Below are 26,770 nucleotides of genomic sequence, written 5' to 3'. Positions count from 1 at the left end.
GAAAATAAAAGGGAGCCTCAAGAAAATCAAAGTACTCAAGTGCGTTTGGAACCAAACAGCCAAATTCCCACCAAAAACGTAATTTGATGAAACAAAACAAAAAATGTTTTTAAGAGATTTTATTTGTCAAAAGAATATAGCAAAGTAAAAATTCCCATCTGAGAGATTCAACTCTGTCCCACCATCGATGATGATTCATTCACTACTTATGCAGTAGATTCCTTCAAGTAAGCGATGAGATCAGCACGATCTTGAGGCTTCTTAAGCCCAGGGAACACCATCTTCGTACCTGGTATGTACTGCATCAGAAAAAATGGCCATCAATCTCAATGCTAACAACAAAAAACTCATGAAACAAATCAGAATGAATCTAAGACGTGATGATAAGTATATGATCTATACCTTCTTGGGGTTGAGCAAGTAATCGTACAAGGTCTTCTCTTCCCATTCCACAGCCTTGTTCTTGTTAGCAGCAGAGTAAGAGTAACCAGCAGTTGTACCAGATTGTCTTCCAAACAAACCGTTTAGATTGGGTCCTATCAATAACCAAAACTCAATTAGGATTTGCAAAACTAGCCAGATCAAGGTCTTTAGATCGGATCTACGAACGATGACTTAAAAACTAAGTATCCTAATCAAATCGGTTCCAAAAAGCGATGTGAAACGAAGGCCTCATATAGAATAGAGAAGCTCAAAGAGTCAAAGAGATGGATGTGTAAAAAAAAACCTTGTTTGTGACCGGCGCCTTTGTCAACGGTGTGACACTGAGCACACTTGGTCCTGAAGATCTTCTCACCGGCCTTTCCGTTTCCTGGTGGTGCTTCATCAAACGACGCCATTTTTTGTTCTTCGCTTGAGCAACGGGATCAGGAACAACAAGAGAAAATGAACACGCAACTCGCTTCTCTAAAAAAGCTTGGAAGTTTTCTTAGGGTTTCTGTGGGTGGCACGAGACACCTCTCTCTCTCTTAACTAGCAGGAGTTCCAATATTAATGGGCCTCTTATGGGTTTAGTGGGCTCAAATTAATTTCATGTAAAATTAGGCTCATCTTAGTTCTTGATTTACAAACTCAATTGCATTTGTTGAGAAACATGCTCGTATTTATATAGGATTATTTATATAATGTACAATCAATAAATTGATGCTCCAGTTTGATCATCCTGAAGCAGGGAATAGTAACAAAAATATTCTTCTATCAGTGTCTTTGATTCTTTATCCTACTTCTACAAGACGTTCTTCATCTGAGCTTTGCTCGTGATTAACTGCAGAATCGATCATTGGTTTATCATTCACTCCATCTAATCCGGAATCTGTTTCCATCAAAGCAAACTCATGAGCCTTTTGCAAGCACATATCACTCAGGGAAGTCTTCACCGTTGCAAGTTTGTTCCAAGAACCAGTAGCTGCATACATATCTGCTAGCAACATGTAGTGTCCTAAGTGTTCTGGCTTTATCTCAAGAAGTAGCTTATCAGCAGCCCATTCGCCAATGTCTGTGTTCCCGTGGATGAGGCACGCTTTCAGTATAGTAGCACACATGGCACTAGATGGCTCGTAAGGTATGTTAAGGAATATCTTTCTGGCTGCAGCAAGGTGACCTGCCCTGCAATAAAGATCAACCATACAAGAATAGTGTTCAAGGCGAGGATGTATACCGAACACAGACTGCATCTTCCCGAACCAGGTTTGTCCTTGACGCACTAAATTGCAATGGCTACAAGCTGATAATACTGCAACCATAGTTACATGATCAGGTTTCATTCCGGATCTGATCATCTCCTTGAACAATGACAAGGCGACTTCTCCTTTACCAATCATGCCATAACCACCTATCAAGGAAGTGTATGTCACTTCGTCCCTCTTGCTCATTGAATCATATACTCGCTTTGCAGCTATAACTTCCCCTGATTTCACATACATATCGAAAAGGGAGTTCCACAAGATTAAACAGTCGTTGAAGCTTTGACGTCTCAGGATGTAGCAGTGAATCTCTTTCCCATGTTGCAGGTTTGCAACCCGAGCACAAAGAGGGAGAATGCTTGCAAGCGTAACATAATTCGGGTGAAAGCCAGAACGCAACATCTCCCTGAGCAGGAAAGAGGTCTCTTCAGATCTCATGTTGTGCGCATAACACGAAATAATAGAGTTCCACCTACTCAAACTATTCACTTCAATCTCCTGAAACACTAAAAAGGCATGCCTAAGATCACCGCATCTTGAGTACAATGTGATCAACGAGTTTCGAACATTGTCAATTTTATGAAAACCACTACTAACTGCAAGACAATGGAAAACTTTTCCCAACCGTAACTCCCCAATATGTGAGCATGCCTTCAAACCATTAATCATAGCTACAGAGTCTAATCCCACGTTGTAATTTCTCATTTCAAGTACACAATTCAAAGCCCCAACATAATTTCCTATCTTCAAACAACCTCCAGCTAATGTGTTCCAAGTTACAACAGTCGCTTCTACACCAGATTGTAACATTCTTTCAAAAAGCTCAAGAGCTTCCTCCAAGTTACCTTCAGAGGCATAACAGTTAATTACTGCATTCCATGAGACAGCATCCCTTTCAGACATCCTCTCAAACAATCTCCGAGCGATATCCACTTTACCAAATCTTTTATACATAGATATCAACGCATTGCATACATACAAGCTGCATCTGTGAGAGCTTACCTCAATGGAGCCATGAACCACTCTTCCAGATGCAAAATCAAGTAGTGCTCCACAAGCCTTGAGAACAGACGGGTAAGTAAACTCATCCGGTCGAACTCCTTTACTCATCATTCGTTTGTAAACAGAAACAGACTCCTCAAACCTTTTGTTTCTAACATACGAATCGATCAGCACATTCCACGGAAATGGATGGAAAATGTCAGAGTTCTCAGTAATGGTCTGAGCTTCGTCAAGGAGATTGAAAGCAGAGTAGAAAGTAACAAGCTTTAAGACCAAAACAGGGTCAAACTCCAAACCAGACGAGATACAATAAGCATGAATTTGCTGCCCTGAAACGAACTCATTAAACTCCACACAGGTGGATAAAAGGGAAACCGCTGAACGGAAAACGAATTCGTGAGAACAAGACTGGTGACGAAGCAGAGAGAAAGCTCTGAAAGCTTCATAAAATCGACCATGAGCGATGCAATATCTAAATGATCTGAAAAGAGTTGCTGGAAATGATTCATACTGGGGTTTTGAGATGGGTCTCCGTGGCTGTTTCCAAGAATGAGGAATGAACTTGAAAAATTGGGATACAGTGAGACCTCTGATGAGTATAGAGCGAGANGACGGCATATACAGTAAGCGGCATATGATCGCGGCAAAGAATAAGTTTTGTTTATTGCTCCAATGCTTAATTCATCCATAAAAGCGAATGATCATTCGATTTCGCTCCTCCGTCTGAAAATCAAAGGAAGAAAGATGAGAAAAGAAGAAAGAAGGTTCCGTTGAGGCATTTCATCGAACATGTGGTCTGCAGAATATACCGTATACAGGTGAAATATGGAAGCACGTGTACATATAGAGAAGCATGGAAAATAAAGGACGAGACAGAACTCAACTCAGTTATTAGGAAGGGAAAAATAAAAAGACAAAGGAAATTTGGAGACAGCGCCGACCGAACCGGACGACTGGACAAGCCGCGCGTGAAGGTTTTTGTAGAAAGGAGAAGAAAGAGACTCAAATTGACATTGAGTGCATTAGATTATTTGGGCCACTTGTTTACAAATTGTTCACTTAAGGACCCATTGCATTTGTACCCCATTTCAGCCCACAAAACTCTACCGGTAATAATTTCGCCGCCAGGGAAAAAAATATGACTAGAATTATAAAGTTATTTGATCAAATATTATTTTTCATCGTCAGTTTAAATATAGTAAGGAAAAAAAAATAAAAAAAAAAATTTCGAAAATTTGGAAATTTCTGTTACGAAACTATCCAATTCCTATGAATATGGTTTAGGTTTAGTAAGGCCATGCATGGTTCATGGTTGAGGGGTTTTTAATGTTTTTTAGTTTTTGGTTTTTGATTTTTGAGTTTTAGTTTTTGTAATAGATTTTACATTTTTGGTTTTTTAGCTTTTCTTTACAAATATTAACAAAAGCTAAATTCCACATAATTAGAGATTTTAAGAAAAAGTCACTACATTTCTCTTTTTTTTTTTTCTCTATCTTCTTTTGTAAATACGAGGGAGGGGTAGGTAATATTTGATTACACAGGAAATAAAAGGGGTGAATATTATTTAATCTTTACCCACTCTGACGAAACGATGCAGGGTCAAACTCTCTTGGCTAAAAGGGGTGTGCTTTGTTATGGTCCTCCCGGAACCGGTAAAGCTCTTTTGGCTAAAGCCGTGGCTAACAGGACTGCATCATGTTTCATACGGGTTATAGGGACTGAGCAGAAGTATAGTTGTGTGGAAGCTCCAAAAAACAGTGTAAAAAAACCAGAGTCTTCCAAGGCTCTTTTACATTAACTTGGAAGAAAGAAACAATAAAATAAAACACATTACAAAGAGGCAATACTTTCAATATGCTCGGGTGAGATAGTGACGCCCGTCCTGTCTATGAGTCCATATTGGCGCCGAAACACTTCATTGTCCGCAATTCCATGGATCCTTACTCTTCTCATGTCTTTCTTTTCCACATTGTAGTAGAAAATGAAGAAGGGTGTAAACATGTCTTGGAGATAATTTGGGGCAAAAATGATTTCACCAGCCTTGTTGGTGCCCGAGGAAGTCACATCGACCAAAGGGAAGGGAATCTCAAACGTTTGCTTGGACCATTCATGTGTCACGGCATCCTCAAGTATCCATAAATCAAAACTTCGGAAAGGAACATAGGGGTCGAGTGCAATCGAAGCTAACTTCCCTCGGTAATTTATCAATACTGATTCAGTCTCCAAATACGCAACAACCCTAGGCGCTTTGATTAAACTTATGGTCTCGTATCTAACATCAACACACACAAGTGTGACACAACCACCGGATTCATTCTTGCCTTAGGGGACCAAGCAGCACTATAGAGGGAACCATTGATGTAAATTCTATCAGTTACATGGACATAAGAAGCGGTTGTAACCTGACTGCGTGATACTTCTCCTCCTGCTCCAAGTGTTATAAACTCGTGCACTAGATAACTAGGAAACTCGCCAGCACCAGTGACCAAGTTCAACACTTTGAATTGACGACCGACAGGATCATATCCCAAGGATGCGCGGACTCCTTTAATGGGTAAGGTAATCACTTGCTTCGTGCTCGGGTTACATACAATGAACGTAGGGAAATTAGCACAACCGACAAAGCCGTGGATGGAAGGACACCTGTAGCGGTAAGTCCTGGACACAGAAGGTATTGTCATCTCTAGCTTGGCAACCAAAGAAGAAGGAGAAGAAGATAAATCTTCTTCGTCGAAGGAAGATGAAAAGATGAACAAACGCTTTGTGGCAAGGGGGGCGTATATACTGTTACTGAAAGAGACTGTGAAACGCGATCGCGTAGAAGGAATCGACGAATCTCTGGCTTCGGATGATGGAAGACCAAATCTTGGACACGCATCGGAGCTTCATCAGAGACTTTGACGGCAATTTGGTCAGTATCTCCACCTCTAGATCAGTAGGCAACGGATCTAGCTTGTCTTTCTGATCGTCGTCGTCCTCGTTACGACCTCGCTTAAGGAGTTTCTTTTGGGGGTGGGTCATCATCAGAATCGGTTCTAACTTACTTGGGCTGCTCGCAGCTTCTACCTTACGTTTCATGACAAAAGGAGGTTACTTTCTTTTCAAGACAAGATCGGCTCCCGGCTAACCCTGAAATCTTTGGAGAAGATAGATTAGGGGTTTGACCTGAGAGAGAGTCAAAGGAATCGCAAAGACCTACTTTTCTTTTCTTTTTTTATGTTCTTTTTTTAAAAAAAAAAAATTTACTTTTCATATACTTGTTTACAAGGGTTTTTTTACTGCATTTTGTTTGTTTTGGTATTCATATTTGAGAAATTTACTAAAATCCCTTCATTTTTTACTGCATTTTGTTTATAAGATTTTCTTGATGCAGTAACCAAAGTTGTGCGGAAATGAAAATTTTAAATGAAATAACAATTTTAAAATAATATTATTTTAAATGAGAATTAATATTGCAAATTTGGTCTCTCTTTTTTTGTTACTAGTCAGTTTATATAAAGTTATATATCATATATCCCTATGTATATATATCTTAAATTATTTATCTTTTTTCTTTAAGTACAAACATAAATATCATTTTTGTTATAGTATATCATAATATATCTAAATAATTTATTGTTGTTTAGGTTATTTGTTATTAAGTTTTCAAAAACTCTGTTTCCATTGCATGCTTAAATAGAGTTTTTTTAATAATCATGTTGCAGGATCGAAACATGTGGTGACAGCGAGATAATGTCTTTCCGAAAAAAGAAAAACATCGTATTTATGTAATATTTTCAAGAAAAAGAAAATTAGATTTCTCAAAATGTTTCCATACAATCAATCATACTACCACACAAAATAAATTCCTTTTAAGGTTTACATACTTTGGCCTAGGTACCTTATATCATTATTGTTTTATCTCATATTAAAACTCACTTCAATTTATGATTTTTTAAAAAACTTATTCGATGTGCAAACAAAAAATAATTTACTTTATAAAATAAAAATAGGTATAACTTTTTTCTTTATTCTTTATCTAGATTTTTGTTTTACATTTGAACTAAATCGTTTACAATAGAATTATTATTTTTTTTTATTTGAAATATTAACCCAAATTACATGTCTATGATCGATTGCCAATCTTACCAAGCATTTAGCAAATCTATGATCGATTGCCTACTAAACCCATAAATCTAAAAGAATAATAAGTAGGGGCGTATGTGACAGTCAGATAAAGTGTCTAACCTACAATTTAAAGCCGTGGGCAATGGTGTATAGAGGGATGGGGGCTACATCCCAGCTAAGGATGTATAAACGACGTAAATGATAAATCACCAATGGAGAATGATGACGAAGCCTTTGGTATGACCAATGGAGAATGTCACCTTTTTAAAACGAATAAGTAATTTTTTTTATTAGTTAGAGACCATCTTCATTGCTTATGCATGTCTAAACATAAATTTAATTATAAAAATATTAATTTTATATTATGAGCGTCTTAAGAAAAATAAAAACTCAATACAAATATCTTTATGAAGAAAATTAAGCTATTGATTAAGAAAATTAGCTTTTGTAAGCCTATCGATCAGAATACTAACAGAGCAGTTGTAAGAATGGCAACAGTGGCGGTGGCGAGAGAGATCGGTATAATCAACTTGAAACAGAATTGCAATCTAGTAGCAAATTGTGTTTCAGCTCTTATATTACAAAGACAAGACCATTTCAGACAGAGCTTCCTAGAAATTATATATGGAAAAAAAAAACTTCTCATCAAAAATATAACATGGCCATCATCATGTCATAATTAATATTTAAAAGATTACGCCACTTTGTGCTATATTGATCTCACGTCCTTTGTTCCCCAACTTCTAAGGAGAAGCATAACTTTTATCATATCTTACTTTAACTTCAAGAAATTAAAATGTATGTGCTATAATCTTGAGTAAATTATCTAACCGACAACATAAAGACAAACAGAGCACTTAAGAAGAACTAAAATAAGATAATAACAAAAATCCAAAATTTTCGATACGAAGGTGTGTGACTTGTGAGAAGAAAGAATCGCAACCAAAACCAACGGGCGCGGCGATAGTGAGTTTGCGGCGTCGTTGTGGCTAAAGGATTCAGAAGAAGATTTTCCAAATTAGTTTAATTAATTATGTGTCTAAAGGATTCACAATAAAATCACGAAAACCTTAATAATTAGAGAAGGGAACAAAACCACTTTTAGTTTCACAGTTTCTTAAGTTAAGGTTTAGGTATATAAATCAGTATGAAGAGGCACAAGATAAAAAGAGGGGATGCTTCACATAAGACGTGAACAAAAGGTTGCGATTGAAAGACACATCCTTAGGTTTAGTGAATTTTATCGAATTTCCGAGTGAAAAAAATAAACCAAAGCCTTTAGATTAAGAAAAAGACAAACTTCATGCTCCATAACCCAATTTGATCTTATAGAGAAAATATCTCATAATATCACAAAACATAGTAATTGTAGAATTATAAACTGCTCTAAATTCATTTTGGATAAGAGTTTGGCAATAAAAGGTAAATATCATATATGGTTTGCCTCTTGAACACTTTTTCCTGCATGATTCCATATCAAAGTTCAAAAGGTAAACTAAACTAATAAAAATACTTCTAAAAGCAATGATTGCTCTTATTACAGATAGGCAAAACAGTTGTGAAGCAGATTTTCCAACTGTCGAAAAGCTATGAAATTTGGTGAGATTCAGACAAATGAATTTCATGTTCCAAATCATTAGCCAATGAGAAGAGACTATCAATCAGATTTGTGAGACACGATACACTCGTGTGAGAATGAAGGAATCTTTACAGGCGGGCTTATTATAGCACTCGTAATGTTACCCAGACACACATTGAAACCTCCATCTGAAAGTTCCAGTTCCGGATCACCACCACCAAGAACAACTTCTTTCTTCAAAATATCGAAACTATCGAGATGATTACCAAATCTGATCTGGTGCTTTAAATATACCCCATGCTTGAGACATTTAATCACACCATCTTTCAAAACGTTACGTGGATTCTTAATCAGCCAAAACCCTTCAAAAACCGAATGGTTTCTTAGTCTAACCATGGCCTCGTCTTGAAGATACTTTAACCAAATCATGTCTTTGGACATTTGAAATATCCCGGTACCTATTTGATCCTCCATATAGTCAATGAGTCTGAAGATATCTAAACCCAACACCGAGCTCATGATCATATCACGTTCCGCGGTTTTTCTAAGACTAGTGTCGAAATCCTTGAAAAGAACTAAACAAGCCATTTGGTGAATCCTACCCAACATAATTCCCGATTCCTTAGAGAATATAGTACACCTTTGTCTTACTCCTCCAGCTTCAATCCCCCTCAAAACAGGATAGACCAAATCACAGTTGCTAACAACAGCCGGTAAACCGACATAATCAAGATACCTGTTCTGCCGTAACGAACAAGCTATTATCATCGCCGACTCCAAATCTTCCCCTATACCAAACTGACACGAGTACTCAAGTAATGCACCCATTACTAGCGCTGGTGACACCACAACATTGCGATAATGTTTCATCGGCGAGTAGTATCCAACTAAAATGATATCATCACCATCAGCTGGTATCTTGACATGCTCCACCCCGCCGAAAAGCTGGCTAGGGTACTTCTGACACATTGCATACAATACCAAATTGTACGCTGCATCGCTTTCATGTTTGGTGTACACATAAGCCGTGTTCCACAAATCCCATGTAGACAAAAGATCCTTGACTTTATATTCTAGAGTGTGGAGATCAGCTCTCTCGTACGTCTTCGGTCCACTCTCCAAATGATCTAGATAGATCAAACATCCTTTGACCAACCTCGTCAGCTTACTTTGTATTACCGAACCTCTTTGAAACAATGTAACCAATCTCTCAGCGTCAAAAAAACCCACATGCCTCGTGTCTAAACCAGTCATTTCAGCAAATTGGGCTAAATTTCTTACCTTACCCTCACGTAATACCCTCCTCAAATCATTCGGTATCTTCAAAGTTCTTGGCTCACTAGGAGTATAAAACTCGACCACTACCTCTCGCACAGTCCAGTTAACTCTGAAATATAGACCAACACAGTCTATTGCACCATAAACTGCTTCACCTAACAAGTTGGCGCTTAGAGTGTAATCGATAATGAAAGTATCTTCCGTTAAATATCTTAAACCTCCTCCAACAATACTTTTTGCATAACTGGCGGTGTCTCCTATCACATTCCCCGATTTAGAGGTTTCTAACGTTTTGACTTTCAAATCATAGTACCTGACTTCACGCACACCTTCATACTCAGCCTTGGCCAGTTTATATCCTGGAGACATGTCCCTTATATGGGCTGCAAACGCATCAAGGTCCTCCCTACGCAACATCCTTAAACAAAAAAAAAAGAGAGAATTAAGCTTTGGTGTAAACAAAATGCAAAAGTAGGTTGAAGAAGAAGAAGAAACTCAAGGAGAGTAGAAGAAACTCAACAGTCACCCTTTATGCTCCTTTTATCGATGAGACTGATAAGGTTAAGTAGCTGGCATATGATATTGTTCTTTTAATTAAGACCAATATGCATTTAGGCCCAGGTCGTGCTCTGTTTGGTATTGGGCTAAGCCTTTCGTTGATTTGTTGACATTATTGTAATAGAAAATATATCGATTACAAAAGAAAAAATAAATACACATATGGGACAATGTCTTGAAGGAGTACATTGAGCTCAAGGAGGTGTCTTTGTGTCTGAAAAATTACACTAAAAGCTTTGGAATCTAAAGATCAGTTGCAGAAGGAATGTCGTTGATAGTTAAATAAATCCACGCCTATCATCTGATTATGTGTGTTTAAAAAATCGTTAGGCGGGGATATATATCTAATCAAATATGAAATATCAATAAAACGCTACGAAAAACTCTAATCATGAATTATTGAATTATAATTATTTGGTTACTTCTAAATGAGTCGGTGAGTATGATAGGCGGGTCGGTCTGTCACGTTACGATCAACTCCAAAAATGTCTGTGTGTAGACGACAGACAAGACAAAACCTAAACAAACCAAAAAAAAAAAAAAAAAAAACCTAAACAAAGTAAAGATAAGGAATTGGTTACGCATATGAACCACATTAATTACGTGACGAGACACTTGGGTTTTCTCCGTGGATGCTTCGCGTGTGTGAGAGGATGGTGGTTGTACTTGTATGTGTGAAACTAAATTCTGACAACCATGTCTCATCCAACGGATACGTATTAAAGACACACAGAAGAAGACAAAAAACAACTTTTTTCCCCCCCCCCAACTAGTTTGGGACAGTTGTATCTGTGTGTAGTCCGTGGACTTGTAGTTTTTCTCATTACAATATTCTTTTTGGTCAAATACCAAACAAACAGACCGAAAAAAAAAGACCCGGTTTAGACGGTGACTATTTTACGTCACGCATGACGCAATTTGAGCCCAAAAAAGGCAAAAAAAAAAGAAGAAGAAGGTCTTCGTTGTTGTGTTCTCTTCGTCTTATCCCCCACGTGGTTTAACCAGAGATGATGACGTTTTCACGTTCTTCACGGTTGGAGAGTTTTTCGTAATCTACTTTTTTTTTNTTTTTTTTTTTTTTTTTTTCTTTCACTACTTAAATTAACAGTTAAATCTTTAAATATAATTAACAATTTTTACATATAAAAAAAATACAATACCATCATTTAAGTTGAACGGCGACGATACAGTAAATCCCACTAGTTGAAAAAGAATTGACAGTAAATCTCCAAATACATTGAACTAGTTACTATTAGAGTCACACAGGCACAGCCAAAAAAGAAGAAGAACAAAAAAAAGTTACAACTTGTAAAAGAAATTGGACCGGTCAGGGCACATGTCTAATTGAAAACCACACACACACAATAAAAAGGGGTCATACTTTGACCGACCCGTTGATTTTTTCTTCCAGATTAATTAAAAAAATATTAATATAATTTGGTCAACGTCATTCTCATTCATTCATATACTATTATATTACAAATATTTATTATTTTGACTTTCATCAAACTTCAACGTATAAATAGTCTTCGTATCTTCAAAGTTCAAACCAAACATAATAATAAACACATAACACTCCAAAGTCTCTTCTTTCTTGACATCGGTCATAAAAAATGGATTACAGAGAATCCGATGAAACCCAACCAAAGTACAAAGGGATCCGTCGCCGGAAATGGGGGAAATGGGTATCGGAGATTAGAGTTCCGGGAACTCGTGACCGTCTCTGGTTAGGCTCATTCTCAACAGCTGAAGGAGCCGCCGTAGCACACGACGTAGCTTTCTTCTGTTTACACCAACCCGATTCGTTAGAGTCTCTCAACTTCCCTCATTTGCTTAATCCTTCGATGGCTTCCAAAACTTCTCCGAGATCTATCCAGCAAGCTGCTTCTAACGCCGGGATGGCTATTGACGCCGGAATCGTCCACAGTACCAGCGGCGTGAACTCCGGGTATGGTGATACGGTGACGTATTATGAGAATGGAGGAGCTGATGAAGTTGAGCCGTTGAATATTTCAGTGTATGATTATCTGGACGGTCACGATCACGTTTGATCCGAGTGTTGTTTGGAGCCTAGTAGTATGCACCAAAAGGGTTGTGAATATACCATACATGTAAGGTTTTGATCAATGTTTGGTTCAACGATTCTGTGAAGTCTGGTCCATTGTATACCATTCTATTAAAGAAGCCTCGCGGCATGATTAAAGATATGAATTTAGGTACTCAAAAAGGGTTGTGAATATACCATACATGTAAGGTTTTGAATTTTGATCAATGTTTGGTTCAACGATTCAGTGAAGTCTGGTCCTTTGTATATTGAAGATTTGAATTTAGGTACTCAAAATGTCTTTGTAGAATACAAAAATGTATCTGATTAGCTCTTACATTATTACTCCATACGAAAATACATGGGACAAAGCAGGTGACAAACACACAATTTGACGAAAAATCTACAAGAGTTGCTCTAAGTAACTGATTTCTCTCAGTCTCATTTGAAGCCTCTGTTTATTAGAAACGTGGCCTTCTTTTTAGTCAATCTATCAAGATTCAGATTGACCGCCAAACTGCTTATGGAGATCCCTGAAGGATACCGTGGCTGAACCTCTTCGCTTGGCCTGCTGGTGAGACGAATGTTCTCTCCATCCTGTCATGTAAATCACCTACATAGGAATGCCCAAATGATATAATTTAGACCTTAGATGTTGTCAACTGCAGGATTACGAACTTTTAGTTTTTTGCATACATTGTTTCAACACATACAACATAGATTTCGTATAGCGAGAAAAGCCTAAACAGCTATAGAATATATTGACTATGAATTGAAACTGGTTAATGGTTTATCCATAGATGAGTTAGTTCTGAAATTCTATCGACGGACCTGAAAAGTAGCAGGTATAGTGCCATCCTCTGTGGCAAACATGGAGTCATATATGGCTGCAGTGGCAAGAGCAGTTTCGCGATTTAATATCTGTTTTTGTAATCAAGAAGAATTTTGGTTAAGAAAAAGTACTACTACAGTAGTCGCCACAATTGTAAAAAGTCTTAAAAGAAGAAGAAACCAACCTTGTTTCTCTCAAGAAGACCATTGGTTTCACCCATTGCACGAAGATGCTCTATAAGATCCAGCGCTGAGTAATAAGATACACAACAAAGACGCAAATCAGAAGAAACTCTTAGATACAATACACGTTTTCGCCAATGATGAAGTACTTGGAAGTTTACCACTCTTGTATTTAACTACATATTCATCGACGTCAACTCCAGGAAGACTAAAACCCGCCCTGGTCAAGAGATTCCCTGCGTCCCTAACCTGAAAGAAAGAGAAGCCATGTTCTTTCACTATAAAACCAACTCTTTTGTTCTGTCATCTACAAAGTGCAGTTCCCGCTTTTTTCAAGCTGGAAAGAAAATTAAGTGAACTTGCTAAGGATTCACAAACACACCTGTGCTAAAGGCGATAGCCTGGGACTAATACCTCCTTCACGCTCCATGTGAGCCAAAGTGCATGCTATTCTCAGCTCCCTAATAAAGAATTTGAATACATGAAAGGATAATAAGAAAGAACATATATATGGGAGAGAGCATTCAATATTGAGTCTTGACTTGAAACGAAAGGCAGGACAAACTTTAAGGTTTCTCCGCCAAGAATTGCTGCTAAAAACAGGCCATCAGGCTTCAGCGCTAGTTTGCACTGCAGTAATCACACGATCATAAGCCAACACAATATTAGTATTGCTCTAAGGACAACAAACCCATTTCAAATAAACCAACAAAAGTAACAAAACGAGAAAAACCTGTATCATGGATCCTGGAAGATCATTTGTCCAATGAAGCCCCAACGAACTTATGATCAAATCAACCGAACTTCACAAACAACAACACATGACCAGATATTAGCAGGTACAAAACTAGCAGCAAGGGGAAACAAAAACAGGTTTTACAATACTGTTGTTGTTATACCTCTCTTTGATTGGCAGAAACTCTTCATCACCAACCAAATACGATGTCTCGATGGAGTTACCGAGTGAATCCTCATCAGCATCTCTACATGATTTAATCATATCATATGAAGTATCCATCATGATAAGCTTTTCAATCCCACCTTTTGCAACCAAAGCCACCAAAATCATCATCATCATTCACAATGCACATGGAAACAAATCTACAAAACCAAGACAGTCAAAGAGAGATATAACTAACCACGACCACGTATCAATCTCTTAACAGCACCAATAGATCCTCCCAAACATAACGCAGTGGGAAAACTCTTCTTACAATCCTTATAAAGAAGAAACCAAGATAACATCACTAAACTTGATTAAACCGGATTTGAAAAATCAAGAAATGAAGGAGTACCTCTAAACGGTCAAGGAGATTGTCTGCAACAGCGTCAACAAAGGAATTGTTTTTATGGCGAGAGGACAGCCACGCAGCTCGATCACGCTTCAATCGAAAGCACACAAAAGAATTATAAAATCAGAAACAAAGGAAATGGAATCTGGGTTAGATAAAAAAAAATGTGAGATGAATTCGAAGACTACACATGTATACGCTTGAGGTCTCGATCAAAGATCTTGACTTTGGAGTTGTTCTGTTGTAGCTCACCGTCACCGCCATAACCACCGTGCGTAGAGAAAGAGTGAGAGGCGAGGAATGTATGAGATTGCTTCGTAGATTTTTCGGATATTCTCTTAAACAGCCCAATTCGTCCGTAGATAGAATTGATCCTCCGCATCTCTCTCTCTCTCTCTGGTTCTTAGCTAGCACCGGTAAAACGTCGGACGGGGTTCTGGGTTTGGTTTGAAGAAGAGACGGTAGATTTCTCAGTCTGGTCTTATTTCATTTTGGTCCCTAATGTTTGTCTATATTCCATAAATCCTCACATTTTACTTAAATTGTAAAATTTAACCCTCATAATGACCCTCGGATGAATCGTTGCATAAACATTGTGATTCGCACTTTACATTGTATATAAGGCAAGTTAACTGATATCATTCTAGTTTTGTTCACGAAAGGTCGTGTGGTTGAGATTCTTTTCTGATTGACACAACACAAGTGTTATTTTGCTACTCTCACTCTTTGTATCGATTTGGAATGTTCTCTTTTCGTTTTAAGAAGATAGAAAACCAGGAATAAGTTGTCACTCAAAACACGGGGGAAAAAATGTACAAGCCAAAACCTTGAAGAGAACTTTTGTAATAACAGATTAACAGATACACTTTTAAATCTATGAGAGAGTGCACACAAGAGGTGGGGAGTAAAAAAGAGTGATACCGATGGTTTTCTGAATTTACATGATCACACACGAACATGTCCTTTGTTGTCCCGCCTCCCATTCTTCATCTGATAATCCCATCTCACTGCAACCAAAATCAAGTTTGTTTCTCGCAAGTCAGTAACAAAACCGCGAGAGGAAACAATGCTAAGAGGTCTATGCAAAAACTATGATGCGTAAACAGATACTGTAATATATGTATCCACTTTGGCTGGTACAGAGCACATGTAAAACTCTGAATGCATTAAATGCTTTCGATTTTGATCATAGAAGTTAAGTCACAGCACAGCAGTAAATTAAAGCTCATTATTCACATTAATTAAGGATCCAATTTGCATAAAACGATTTTTACTTATGTTAAACTAAATTGGGATTTATAAACTTCTCAACAAGCGGTAACACTCTATCACATACCTCGGCTCAAATTCTCTAACTTGAGTGAGTTCACTACCACAAGCATCTGGCCACTGAACTTTCCGCCTTGCCATGTCACCAGTGAGATCGCTACCATCCACGCTCAACGTCTCGTATTCTTTAATATCCTCAAGAGAGCGTGGTTCCGCAACAGAGGGCCTCTTCAAGCTACTCCTCAATGAGAGTTTGAAAGCTTCTTTGCTGCTGCTGCTGCTGCTGCTGTTATCAGTTTCACTTATGTGGTCTTTACCCTTTTCAGAAACAACAACGACAGACTCTGGTGATGATATATCACGATGCTGCTGCTGCTGCGGCTGCTGCACAGGTTCTACTTTAAGAGGAGATGGGGTCTCAAGTCCTGCGGAAGCGCCACCGAAACAACTGAAGGAAGCAGCGCAACCGCGGGAAACTCGGTTCTTAATGGAATCCAGCTGAAGAACAACAGGGTCGTCAGCCTCAGGCTTTTGGTCAACAACCTGGTACTGGTTCCACGGCACAACTCTCATGGGCTTGTCTCCGTCCTTATCACCAGAGAAAAGAAGGGTCAATCCCTTACTATACCCAGACGCAGACGCTGAGAATAAACCCCCTCCTTCTACTGCCAGTAACATTAGTTGCTCTATTCATCTGGCGTACATTTAAAAAAGCTGACAATGTCCACCACCTTCCTGGCTCACCCCAAGCACCAGATATAGTAGAATTTAAGAAACCTGAAGCTAACAAAGACAAAAATCAAACTGAGAATTTACAGTCATAGGATGACACATACAACATCTTTACTTGCTAAATTGACTAGAACTACTCAAATGGAAAAAAGAGTTTTAGAGGATCAACCTCAATCGTGGAGGAGATCTAAAACGCCAAAAAAAGAGAAAACACACAAAAATGGTAACAGAGATAGTGGAAACGAAACGAAATGAGATTGGATCTGTAACCGCAAGTTTTGACTTAGATGCAGAAGAACACACACTCTGTGAATTGATTAGAAGATCTATAAGGCCATTTTCAAATCATCAGGAAACAAGTCAAGAGAAAGAGTTTAGAACATGCATCTAACTACTTCACTTCAAGCCACCGAAAGAATACGATACGATCTCAATTCTAAGCTCGTTCTTCCTCGCTACTACTTTTTTGCTGGTTTTTTTTTTCTCGGGAAAATTCGCACAGGAGAAAGAAAAAAAAAAAGTGAATCTAAGGGAGTCTTAAAATTCACCTGAGGGAGGGATCAAAAGCTCGGGAAGAGAATCGATGACTTTGGTCAGCGCCGGCTGTTAAGATCGTCGTCACTTTCTCTCGAGTGAATCAATGGGGACGATGACTCGATTAGAGAGAGTGTGAAGAAGAGAGTAAGGCCATGTTTATCGGTAGATCACATGGGTGATCTTGGGGCTTTTAAAATTAAAATTTATTGAACAGTACCCATAAGATCAGCCCAATTGATCTTAAATAAGATCAGTTCTTCCCACTGATCTAAAGGTGACGTGTCACACGGAAAGCTTGGTTTCAATTTTTTTTTCCTTCGACATTTTTTTTTCTTCGACATTTTTTTTCTTCTTCTCTCGCAAATGGCGACAAAGCGAAACGGCGACTACGACCACATCGCCGATGGATCCTCCTCCGCCGCGAAACCCTATCCATGATTCCGATCCTGAACCAAACACCGTGTCGATTTCTCCAAGCGACGAATCCTCAATCCGCGCTAAAGCTTCCACCTTCTTCGTTGAATTGCGAGCAGAGAGGAAGGAATCATCAACAGAGAAAAAAAATGGTAAATTTGCTTCGTCTTTCGTGAATTTGAGTTTTCGGGATTTGATATTATTGTTTGTTTTGGTTTGACCTAAGTCTTCTTCTAACAAAGGTTTCTTCATTCTTCGTTGATTTAGTTTTCTGTAAGCGATTGGTTATAGGGGTTTCTTCTTTCTTCTAACACATGGTAACTTTTTCTTCTTTTATGTTTGGGAATTTAGGGTTTGTTCGATTAGCCTATGCTTGAATTGTGTGTGAGCTTGAATTGTTCTCTTTAGTGGTTTATCTAACCAGTAGAAAAAGGTGTGATTTTGATAATGGTTTGACATTATCTAGAGATGTAACCACTGGGCTTAGTCTCTCGCTCTCGCTAGTTTCTTGTTACACTTCTGTTGCTCGCTGTTGCAAAATATCACTTATGGAACTGATGAATTAGAAAAAGCTTTAATGGTAGGCTCTTGCAGATGTGTTTTAGCCATCATCACTCTTTAATTATTTTTCCTAGTTACATTTACCATGACCAAGCTTGAGAAGCTTTAAGGTGATATTGATTAAATTGACAAACGCAAAGGGACAGTTTAAAGTGATATGTTTTGTAGCTAGTGTAGTGCTGATTGACATGTTTTTATTGAGATTGCTGCTTATATACTGCAATTTCTCAAGTTTACTCTCAAGTAGAAGAGATTTGCAATTTGTTTCAGTTGTTTTAAGCTTTTTTTATTGGTATATCTTTGGCACTTGATGATGGTATTATAAGCTTACGGATTTGTGCAATTTGCCTTGTGTAGCTTTCAGTGAGAAACTGTTTCATCAGAGGATCCGTGGTAAGGTACGTGCAGTTACCTAAAGATGGACTCAATGTTTTTAAACTGCTCCTTCTCCTTATGTAGAACTAGTAGAAATCACTGAGTTACAAAATGAGGTTTGTCTTGGCCTTAACATCAGTTTCCTGAAACCAACACAACGTTGATCTGTGATACATACATTGCCCCAATATTCTATGATACATTTCAATGTGTGATGATGATATGGCAATGAGAAATGTACCTCTGGCAGGTGATACATATACCGCATAGGCTCATCAGTGTACAAGTTTTTATTGTTGAATCATAGAGCTTACCAGTGGGGGAATTCAAAGCAAATAGTATTGCTTAGTCTGCGGCATTTACAAGTCTATTTGTTTACACAATTGTGCATCATCAATGTGATGAACAACAACTCCTCCCCCTCCCCCAAGAGTTCGAGTTTGTTTTTTTTTTTTAAATTTTATTTACAATGTTTTTTTTGTTTCATAAAAATATGGCATTGTATTTTGAATTTTAATAAAATTTTTATAAGTTTGCAATTAAAATGTTATTTTATAAAAGTTTTAAATTGTTTATAGTTCTAAAAAAATATTATATTATTAAATCTTAAGATCTTATACCTGTTCTCCCAATAACTAACTTCTTAACAAAAGTTCTTAAGACCTGATCTTACAATATTTTTACAATATTTCTCTTCTAAGATCACCCTCACCTGATCCCCCTATAAACATGCCCTAACATTAACATGAATTGAAAATACATATTTAATTCCCAGTCTTTTAAAAGTTACTGATAGTGATTAAACCCCGATAACGATGTATCTTGCGCATGATAGCGACATCCCCTTTTGCCTGACTCAACACACTTTTTTACTCACTATTGTAAATTTCTATGTATGGAAGTATGAAACTATGGACCTTATGTTTTGTTGGTAATATTGCTTTGTTTCAAGCAGATTTGAAGCTTCAAAGTAACAAAGTTGATTTGAGGGGAATATAACGAAGAGAGTAAAAGAGGAACGAACATAGTTTTCTGATTTGAATTATATATTGTCAAAAACTAAGACCAGTCATTTGATGAAACAACAACACCTCTTAAACTATCTCTTCTGCCAAAAACAAGACAAAAACAAAGCACCAAGCTCTCGTCATTGAGTACAACACAACCAACAAACTCTCTTTAACGCTTCTTCGAGACACCGACAGTCTTTCCACGGCGTCCGGTGGTTTTGGTGTGCTGTCCACGTACACGCAGACCCCAGTAGTGCCTCAGACCACGGTGGTTCCTGTTTATTACATTAGAGTCACAACCTCAGTCAGAACTACTAACAAACTTCTATTGATTGAAAACAACATGATAGACGATAATACAATGTAATTCAAGTACATGATCAGAGATAAGAGTGTATAATTATTATCTTCTCCAATATAGACTTTATGGCAGGTAAATGACCTAACCATTACTATTTACAGATACGGTTACTAACGATCACAGAATGTGTAGTGTGTTTACCTGATCTTCTTGAGACGCTCAAGATCGTCTCTCAGCTTCATGTCAAGAGCATTGGAAACAACTTGGGAATATTTCCCATCCTTGTAGTCCTTTTGCCTGTTCAAGAACCAGTCTGGGATCTTGAATTGGCGAGGGTTAGCCACGATATTCATGAGATTGTCAATCTCAGCAGCACTTAGCTCTCCAGCCCTGAATATTCCAGCCACAACAAAGAAAATACATATTAAGGAATAAGGATACCAAGATTATATGACAGTAGACCAACTTCTTCAAGAATTTCACTAAAACTTGTATCACATTTCTTAGAGCATATTAAACAAACCAGACAAAGCAAAGTTCAATTTCTAGTCATAGATCCAGCTACATCTTCTATTGAGTACTATAGAGTTATACAAAACTTCTCAAAAATCACAATCCCTATCAACAATAATAGAATTCACAAGTTACTGAAAGATACACGCTAGAAAACGAAGGAAACGAACCTCTTGTTCATGTCAACATCAGCCTTCTTGCACACAATGTTGGCCAATCGCCTTCCAATACCTTTGATCGAGGTCAAGGCAAACATAATCTTTTGCTTCCCATCGACGTTAGTGTTGAGCACACGCAAAATGTGCTGAAACTCCTCGTTTGCAACTAGAGACTACACACACACACAAACGCACCAGCAGAAAACAGATCCGTCAGTAACAATCGTGAAAAGGAACACAAACCTTACAGCTCCAACAACAAATCGAATACATAACCAGCAAAGAAAACTACGCTGATTGAAGCACGATCAATCGGGAGAAACAGAAGGTAATCGAGAGAGGAGGAGAGTATAAGAACGATGAACGTACCATTTTTGGATGCCGAGAAAGATTGCGAGAGGAGGATGAAGCTCTTTTACAGACTCTGGAGGCGCCACCACAGCGTTAGGTTAGCTCTGTTATATGTTATAAGCGGCGTACTACTTTAGGGTTTTCGAACCTAATATGAAGCTCTCCCGGTTAATGACTATTTTACCCTTTTAAAATTTTCGATATCCCAATATTTTTGTTTTCATGTTTTTTTTTTTTGCGTCGACTAAACCAATCATCCTCCGGTGTTGTAACCGGTCAATTTGACAACTCTAATTTAGAGTCTCTAAATCACAGCAATCATATTAATGAACGAGAAGACGAAATCATTCCATACAACTTGAAAAAGAAGCTATATACATATATACATTACGATTTAGATCCAGTGAAGTCAAGGAAAAAAAAAAAGGTTGAGCTACTTCATCATTTAAAATGTACAAAGAAGAGGTCGAGTTATATAAGAACCCCGAGCGATGGCAAATCTAACGCCTGTGGGAGTGATTGCGTTAGTCACTCATCATACATATTACATACAACAAGCTATTTATATTCTTCTTGCTCTACTACGTCCAAATATTTTTTTTTGTCTAGGAGCACTAAAAATTACCAAAAAAAACAAAAGTGGGACGCTTGTTATTGGGACAAGGATATGGTACAGCCTAATTCTCGAGCCGCCGTGTCAAGAAACTGAGTAGGCATAGTTGTGGAGAGCAAACTGTGAGCTTCCCAGTTCAAGCATTTTTGGATGTCGGCTTTCCAGTCTATTGTGGCAGCGTTGAAGAACCGATAGGACGGGCTATGCATTCCGTTCTTCTCTGTTGTTGGCAGTTTTGGAGTTACCTTAATAGGTATAGAGCTTTGGTTCATGATGTCTCGTAGTACTGACGTGCTTAAGGCACGTACATGTGCACTTGGGTGTGACAGGCACCGTATTGTTGCTGGTAGACGACACTGCATAGAAGCAAACAGATGTGAACAAGGTTAAGCACAGTCCAATTTTGATTCTCCACAACTGATATTAATGTTAAGTACTTTGGTAACTATATCTGACTCCCAAGCAAGCAGTACCCTAACTTTTAAGAGAAAGTTGTAGCAAAACTAAAGACAAACTTGCAAGAGGAACATTTGGAAAAAAATGGTGACTTAGGCAAAGCTAAGAGAGGGATTAGAAACCTAAAGTTCCCTCTGCTCACAGGTTGTTTCTAAATGAGAGAGTTCTACTCATGGCCATGGGTATGTGAAAGCTGATATGGACCCCACTACTGATCATCTACAATGGACAAACAAAACCATAGGCCTGTTCGATTCATGCTTACCTTCAATAGATTGGATAAACCGTCAACCACTGCTAGTCCAGATGGTCCCCAAGCTAGCACCGGCTGTATTGCTCTTGCAGTGGCTTCAAGTAGCTGCAAAATTTTAAATACAGTGGAATCAGAAAACCGATTTTCACTCCAGCTCGAGGAAGGGCATTGTAGAGCAATCTATAAAAGTGTAGTACCTCGAGTTGGGGTAATGTACAAGCTTCTCCATCAACAAGCATTCCATCAGTTGCCCGCAGAAGAAGATCTGATGCACTTGCTAGAATCACCAGTGACTCAGGCCTGTCATGATTGCGCATGAGTTCCACCAACACTTTGACTATACGTTGATTGATTTTCCACATTTTTTGGCCTTCTTCGTCATATTTGGCGATCCAAGGCTGCAACTCTCTCTCAGCCTGTAAATAACACAAGACCAGTTCAGATAGACAGACACTAGAGCATAAAAGTACATCCCTCAATATTTAAGCTTCAAACAAGCCATAATCATTTTATACTGATATTTTTTTCCTTATTTACTATCTGTGACATATTAAAACAAGTGTTGCAGAAAACTTTCCAGCTTAATATTTTTATAATCTGCTATTCTACTCATGAGAGATTAAATCGAGTGAATCAAGCATAATATATCGTGACACAAGCCACATATTTTCCGCAGTTCTTCATTTTTACACACATGTCGCGTTCCTAGCAAATTACATAATATAAGTCAGAGAAATTTGGACCTGAAGAACAACTGCTGCAGCTGCTTTTGCTGGCGTTGCAGATACGACATTGCATAGCGCATCAACAACCTGGTATATTAAAACTATGATCAGTCAATGAAGTTGAGCCCCATGAGAACTAAGATTAGTGAAGAATCAAAAGAATATCGAGGCAACTGTAAGTGAGCTGGGAATTAGAGATGGTGCGGTTTACCTGTCTCCATCCTTGTTGCGCAGAGGTGCTTTCTGCGGTGGGTTGGATTTCAGGAGCAGCAATCAGTTTGTGCCATAATAATGAAACAACGGAGAAAGACAGCTCCGGTTTCTCTGCAAGCACTGACCTCAAAAGTTTTTGTGTACCACAATAGAACCCTGCAAGTCTATCAGCTGTGAGGAAATTTGCTAGATCAGAAGCATCCAAGAGGAATTCTTTGATACCCTTCTCCGAGGGTCTTCCTGATCCTTCATCTGAATGTCTAGCAAACTTATGGTTGCCTCTTGGATTCATTTCAGTCCGTGAGGCAGATGTCACCGCTGTATCAAAGCATGAGGTGTTTTGTTGTTTCCAGTTTAAACAGGTAAGAGAGTCCTTCTGAACCGGTGAATTCTTAAGGTAGGCTTCTAAGGGTTCAGCTTTGTCAACAATGGATGCAACAACTTTGCTGTGAACATCAATGAGGTTATATAATGATGACGCTCGTTTATGAATTTCCTTGTCCCACTTACATCTCATCAACCCAGACAACGCATGCGTCAAAGCCTTTGAACGTCTGAACAGTTCGGAAATATGAGCTGCAACCATGGCCGCAGCAACTATCTCACTAGAACTGTAACTCCATGGAGTCCCCACAGAAGACGGTTTCAATGAAAATAGTGCCTCTAGAATTGCCAAAATTCGGCGTGTATGATTAATTGCCGAGTCAATCCCAGCTGCATACTCGTTAGATGACCCATTTAACTTTACAGGCTTTGTAATAGTTTTAGCCATGGCAGAACTGGAAAAGTTTCCCCCTCCAGACATCAGAGGGTACAGCTGAACCTCACAGGCAAGAGCACAAACCGCAGCAAGAACGTATGAATCAAATGCTGCCACAGGTCCCTGTCCTTTGACATTCCTACTTTTACGGTTAGTTTGACTGTTAGATACAGGTTGATTTGCCTCCATATTTTCGGTAGTACTAGCATATTCGCTTCTCGGTCTCTTGCTACCACTAGACTGTGCTTCATGGCTAACACATACAGTCAACACAACAAAAAGTAGGCGTGATGCTAATTCCACACCAGCGCATGCTTCTAAAAAGAGAGCATGGACCATAGAACGAAGCTCAGCCATAGCAAGGTTTTTGGTCGCTGATCTTGTGGTAAAACTCGATCTAGCTTTTCTGGTATGGTCCCTGGAAGATTCAGGCGGAAAAGTTCTACTGAGGATTGTTTCCACGGTGGCAACAAATATTTTCATCAAGCATGCTTCCGAAGGACTCCCTCGTGGAAGATATTCAAGTACTTTGAGTAGTGGAATGTATAGATTCCATGACAAGATCGGAGGTTGCAGTGGGGAAGCAACTATGATTTCGGGAAGATCAACCGCTGACGAATTTAAAGGGATCAAACCGTAAGCAGCTTCCCATATTGTGCAAATCCTCCACTCAACTTCAGGACCATGAGCACAAAGCATAGAGGCAATTCCTTGGGCAGTGGCTTCAATGGTTGCTTCTGCTGCAGGAACTTCTATCTGTTGAGAAATACAGACTTGAGAAATTAGTCAGTTTCGATATAATTTTCTAGCAGAGCGCCGCGCACATATCAGAGATAAGTTGGTGGAACAGCAAAGAATTTTTTTTTAAAAAGAACCATGCCTGCTTTCTGTAATTTGAACTGTAGCCACCAATAGGCGCGTGCTGAATTTCTACTCCCTCAACTTGACTTAGCGGAGGAAAAAGCAGTGCCGGCCGAGAGAGTATGCGGAAAAGCAAAGCGGCTGCAGCATCAGCAGCAACACCTGCCCTCATAGACATAGCAATTCCTATTGCACGCAAGAAGTGCAAATGCATCCAGTTCCTGGGTAGCTACACCAAGAAAGAGAGTGTGATCAAACCTTCTTTTTGTTTATGACATATCAAAGCTAACATTCTTTAATAGGAGCTGATGATATCCATTGATGAAATTTCAAATGCTCCCACATACTGTAAGCCAGAAAATCTCATAGTGTGGATCAAGGGCCACAAATAGCTTTCTGGAGAGTGATTAAAAGAATTCATATTACGCTTACCCTTACACCAGATGCATAATCTTCAGCAGCTCGAAGGAGTTCCACAAGCTGTACAGCAGCATCAAGTGCATCTGGAGCCCAAGACGGTGGTGCTTCTAAGAGTCCAAGAAGAAGTCGCTGAGTAGCACTTGGAGTTGCAAGGGCATAATATCTGACAGGAAAGTGAGAAACAATTCTGATCAGGGACTCGAGAAAGCACAACCTTAAAACTAGCAACAGAGTCGAATAAACCCCAACTGAAAGGGTAAGTTCAGAAACAATACCTATGAAACAAACGTGCATATGGCTCGAGAGCTGGAAGGCCAGCAACTAGATGCTCATCTAAGGATGTAGTTGGGGGAGGAAGAAGAAGTGCAGGGACAGCAACCGCTGTAAGTGTAGCAGTCTCATATCGAGCAACTTCATCATCACAAACACTCAGTATGACACCAGCTCCATTAGCAACAGCCCATCTTGGCGTCGAAGGCATCAGTTGAGGATGTTTACCTGATCCTCGAGAAGCTGTCAAAGTAGGACAACGTGAGAGTTATAAGAAGCAACTCAAAACGCATTCCATAGCCACAGGTGATTGATTCACATCTATAAACGAAATGATAGAACAATTCTATTGATAAGATAAGAAGATTCATCAAATATCCAGGTCTGGGGGATATTAACATGAAATTATTTAAACTTACCAATGGTTGGCGGCTTCAGCTCTCCAGCAGCATATTTTCCCATTACACCACTACACCTGTAATGTAAGCAACATTTTGTAGTTGTGAGTAAGCAAAATAAAAGAGTGACGTCGGCGCATGAAAGCATCAGTAGTAAGTAACACAGTCTACTTACCATCGGAAGTAGTCACTTCTTATACCGAGAGGAGCAGCAAGTAGTATATCACTAATCCATGGAGACAAAGGCCTTAAAGGTTTCCTTTCATGGTGTGTCGGTGATACAGCCTTAGTCTCTGAAGGCGGAGGAGAACCACTAGTTGTAGCTTTGCTCAGACAACTTCTCTCTGTTTCTCCATTTTGCTGCTCAGTCTTATATATGGGACGATTGTAATGAGTCAAAATGCGAAGGATTTCTCCGCATGCCAAAGCCCATTGCTCCGAATAGTCATTCTGCTAGGAATGAGAACATGTCAGCATAAAATGGAAGTGATAAAAAGATAGTTTTGGCTATACAAGAAATGTTGAGAAACTATATAAATACCTCACTACTTGGGCAAACTAAAGAAATGAAAGAGGCAAATGGATGAGCTTCCTTGCTGTACACTAATGAGCCATCAATGAGACATGAAATGATTGGAAGAATGACTGCATGACCATGCTCCGGGTGATGCAGGACAAACATTGCTGTTCATCAGAAAACCAAAATGTCAGATGGGACATTCACAACAACAACAAGAACAACAAAAAGAAGAAGTGCTGAGATCTAAGTTCATACCCAACACATCGTCCAAAAGTCGCTTCTCATCTGATGGATACTGATGCCGGACCAACTGATACATATATACATTTACAATTCAATCAAAACGTCACTAGTGATAAAATAATCTTTACTGATTAAAGCATCATCATAACACAAATAAAGTACCTCAGCAATGTCATCTGGGAATTGCTCTGATGTGAATTGACCAAAATATTCGACATAAGCAACGACTTGATCCTAGGATTAAAACAACACAAAATCAGC

At 38.7% G+C, this 26,770-nt stretch overlaps 8 protein-coding genes across 13 annotated transcripts in view; 1 reads left to right on the top strand and 7 right to left on the bottom strand.

The window, feature by feature from the left end:
• LOC104756632 (cytochrome c) lies at window positions 2–950 on the bottom strand. The gene is made up of 3 exons (XM_010479253.2): window positions 728–950; window positions 403–536; window positions 2–299 (listed from the first exon to the last, which is right to left on the bottom strand). The coding sequence occupies exons 1-3, from the start codon at window positions 837–839 to the stop codon at window positions 207–209; spliced, it is 339 nt and encodes a 112-aa protein (XP_010477555.1). The 5' UTR covers window positions 840–950; the 3' UTR covers window positions 2–206.
• LOC104756631 (pentatricopeptide repeat-containing protein At1g22830-like) lies at window positions 1,087–3,669 on the bottom strand. 2 transcript variants are annotated; one of them, XM_010479251.2, is made up of 2 exons: window positions 3,494–3,669; window positions 1,087–3,407 (listed from the first exon to the last, which is right to left on the bottom strand). In XM_010479251.2, exon 2 carries the CDS (start codon window positions 3,300–3,302, stop codon window positions 1,215–1,217), a length of 2,088 nt encoding a protein of 695 aa, XP_010477553.1. In that variant the 5' UTR covers window positions 3,303–3,407; window positions 3,494–3,669; the 3' UTR covers window positions 1,087–1,214. The 2 variants fall into 2 exon arrangements, with proteins under 2 accessions (XP_010477553.1, XP_010477554.1); XM_010479252.2 differs by having other exon boundaries at window positions 3,569–3,669.
• On the bottom strand, window positions 4,943–5,705 carry LOC104759361 (F-box protein At1g30790-like). The gene is made up of 2 exons (XM_010482301.1): window positions 5,476–5,705; window positions 4,943–5,342 (listed from the first exon to the last, which is right to left on the bottom strand). The coding sequence occupies exons 1-2, from the start codon at window positions 5,703–5,705 to the stop codon at window positions 4,943–4,945; spliced, it is 630 nt and encodes a 209-aa protein (XP_010480603.1).
• On the top strand, window positions 11,781–12,502 carry LOC104756629 (ethylene-responsive transcription factor ERF019-like). Its single transcript, XM_010479249.2, has one exon. The coding sequence runs from the start codon at window positions 11,820–11,822 to the stop codon at window positions 12,255–12,257; it is 438 nt and encodes a 145-aa protein (XP_010477551.1). The 5' UTR covers window positions 11,781–11,819; the 3' UTR covers window positions 12,258–12,502.
• Window positions 12,518–15,200, bottom strand: LOC104756630 (putative methyltransferase At1g22800). Its single transcript, XM_010479250.2, has 11 exons — window positions 14,747–15,200; window positions 14,560–14,646; window positions 14,404–14,482; window positions 14,164–14,305; window positions 13,998–14,067; window positions 13,830–13,894; window positions 13,647–13,725; window positions 13,426–13,513; window positions 13,267–13,331; window positions 13,082–13,171; window positions 12,518–12,863 (listed from the first exon to the last, which is right to left on the bottom strand). The coding sequence occupies exons 1-11, from the start codon at window positions 14,936–14,938 to the stop codon at window positions 12,744–12,746; spliced, it is 1,077 nt and encodes a 358-aa protein (XP_010477552.1). The 5' UTR covers window positions 14,939–15,200; the 3' UTR covers window positions 12,518–12,743.
• On the bottom strand, window positions 15,327–17,290 carry LOC104756628. Of its 2 annotated transcripts, none has more exons than XM_010479247.2 (3): window positions 17,106–17,290; window positions 15,893–16,608; window positions 15,327–15,563 (listed from the first exon to the last, which is right to left on the bottom strand). In XM_010479247.2, exons 2-3 carry the CDS (start codon window positions 16,501–16,503, stop codon window positions 15,494–15,496), a joined length of 681 nt encoding a protein of 226 aa, XP_010477549.1. In that variant the 5' UTR covers window positions 16,504–16,608; window positions 17,106–17,290; the 3' UTR covers window positions 15,327–15,493. The 2 variants fall into 2 exon arrangements, with proteins under 2 accessions (XP_010477549.1, XP_010477550.1); XM_010479248.2 differs by having other exon boundaries at window positions 15,893–16,602.
• On the bottom strand, window positions 19,453–20,918 carry LOC104756627 (40S ribosomal protein S18). Its single transcript, XM_010479245.1, has 4 exons — window positions 20,796–20,918; window positions 20,439–20,599; window positions 19,957–20,145; window positions 19,453–19,729 (listed from the first exon to the last, which is right to left on the bottom strand). Exons 1-4 carry the CDS (start codon window positions 20,796–20,798, stop codon window positions 19,624–19,626), a joined length of 459 nt encoding a protein of 152 aa, XP_010477547.1. The 5' UTR covers window positions 20,799–20,918; the 3' UTR covers window positions 19,453–19,623.
• Window positions 21,195–26,770, bottom strand: part of LOC104756625 (protein GIGANTEA) — a 7,222-nt gene continuing 1,646 nt past the window's right edge. For 2 of the 4 annotated variants that reach the window (XM_010479241.2, XM_010479242.2), the window contains 13 exons: window positions 26,672–26,743; window positions 26,522–26,576; window positions 26,288–26,430; window positions 25,922–26,199; window positions 25,768–25,823; window positions 25,354–25,591; window positions 25,091–25,241; window positions 24,678–24,887; window positions 23,036–24,553; window positions 22,843–22,911; window positions 22,297–22,515; window positions 22,112–22,204; window positions 21,195–21,746 (listed from right to left, as the gene is read on the bottom strand). In XM_010479241.2, coding sequence (XP_010477543.1) covers window positions 21,429–21,746; window positions 22,112–22,204; window positions 22,297–22,515; window positions 22,843–22,911; window positions 23,036–24,553; window positions 24,678–24,887; window positions 25,091–25,241; window positions 25,354–25,591; window positions 25,768–25,823; window positions 25,922–26,199; window positions 26,288–26,430; window positions 26,522–26,576; window positions 26,672–26,743 — 3,420 coding nt within the window. In that variant the 3' untranslated portion in view covers window positions 21,195–21,428. The remainder of the gene's footprint in view (window positions 21,747–22,111; window positions 22,205–22,296; window positions 22,516–22,842; window positions 22,912–23,035; window positions 24,554–24,677; window positions 24,888–25,090; window positions 25,242–25,353; window positions 25,592–25,767; window positions 25,824–25,921; window positions 26,200–26,287; window positions 26,431–26,521; window positions 26,577–26,671; window positions 26,744–26,770) is intronic. The other 2 variants (XM_010479243.2, XM_010479244.2) reach the window with 1 other exon arrangement.

Source organism: Camelina sativa, chromosome 17 (genome assembly GCF_000633955.1).
Source record: "Camelina sativa cultivar DH55 chromosome 17, Cs, whole genome shotgun sequence".
NCBI lineage: Eukaryota > Viridiplantae > Streptophyta > Magnoliopsida > Brassicales > Brassicaceae > Camelina > Camelina sativa.
Note: the sequence above shows the minus strand (reverse complement) of the source record. Positions and strands in the feature narration are given on the sequence as shown.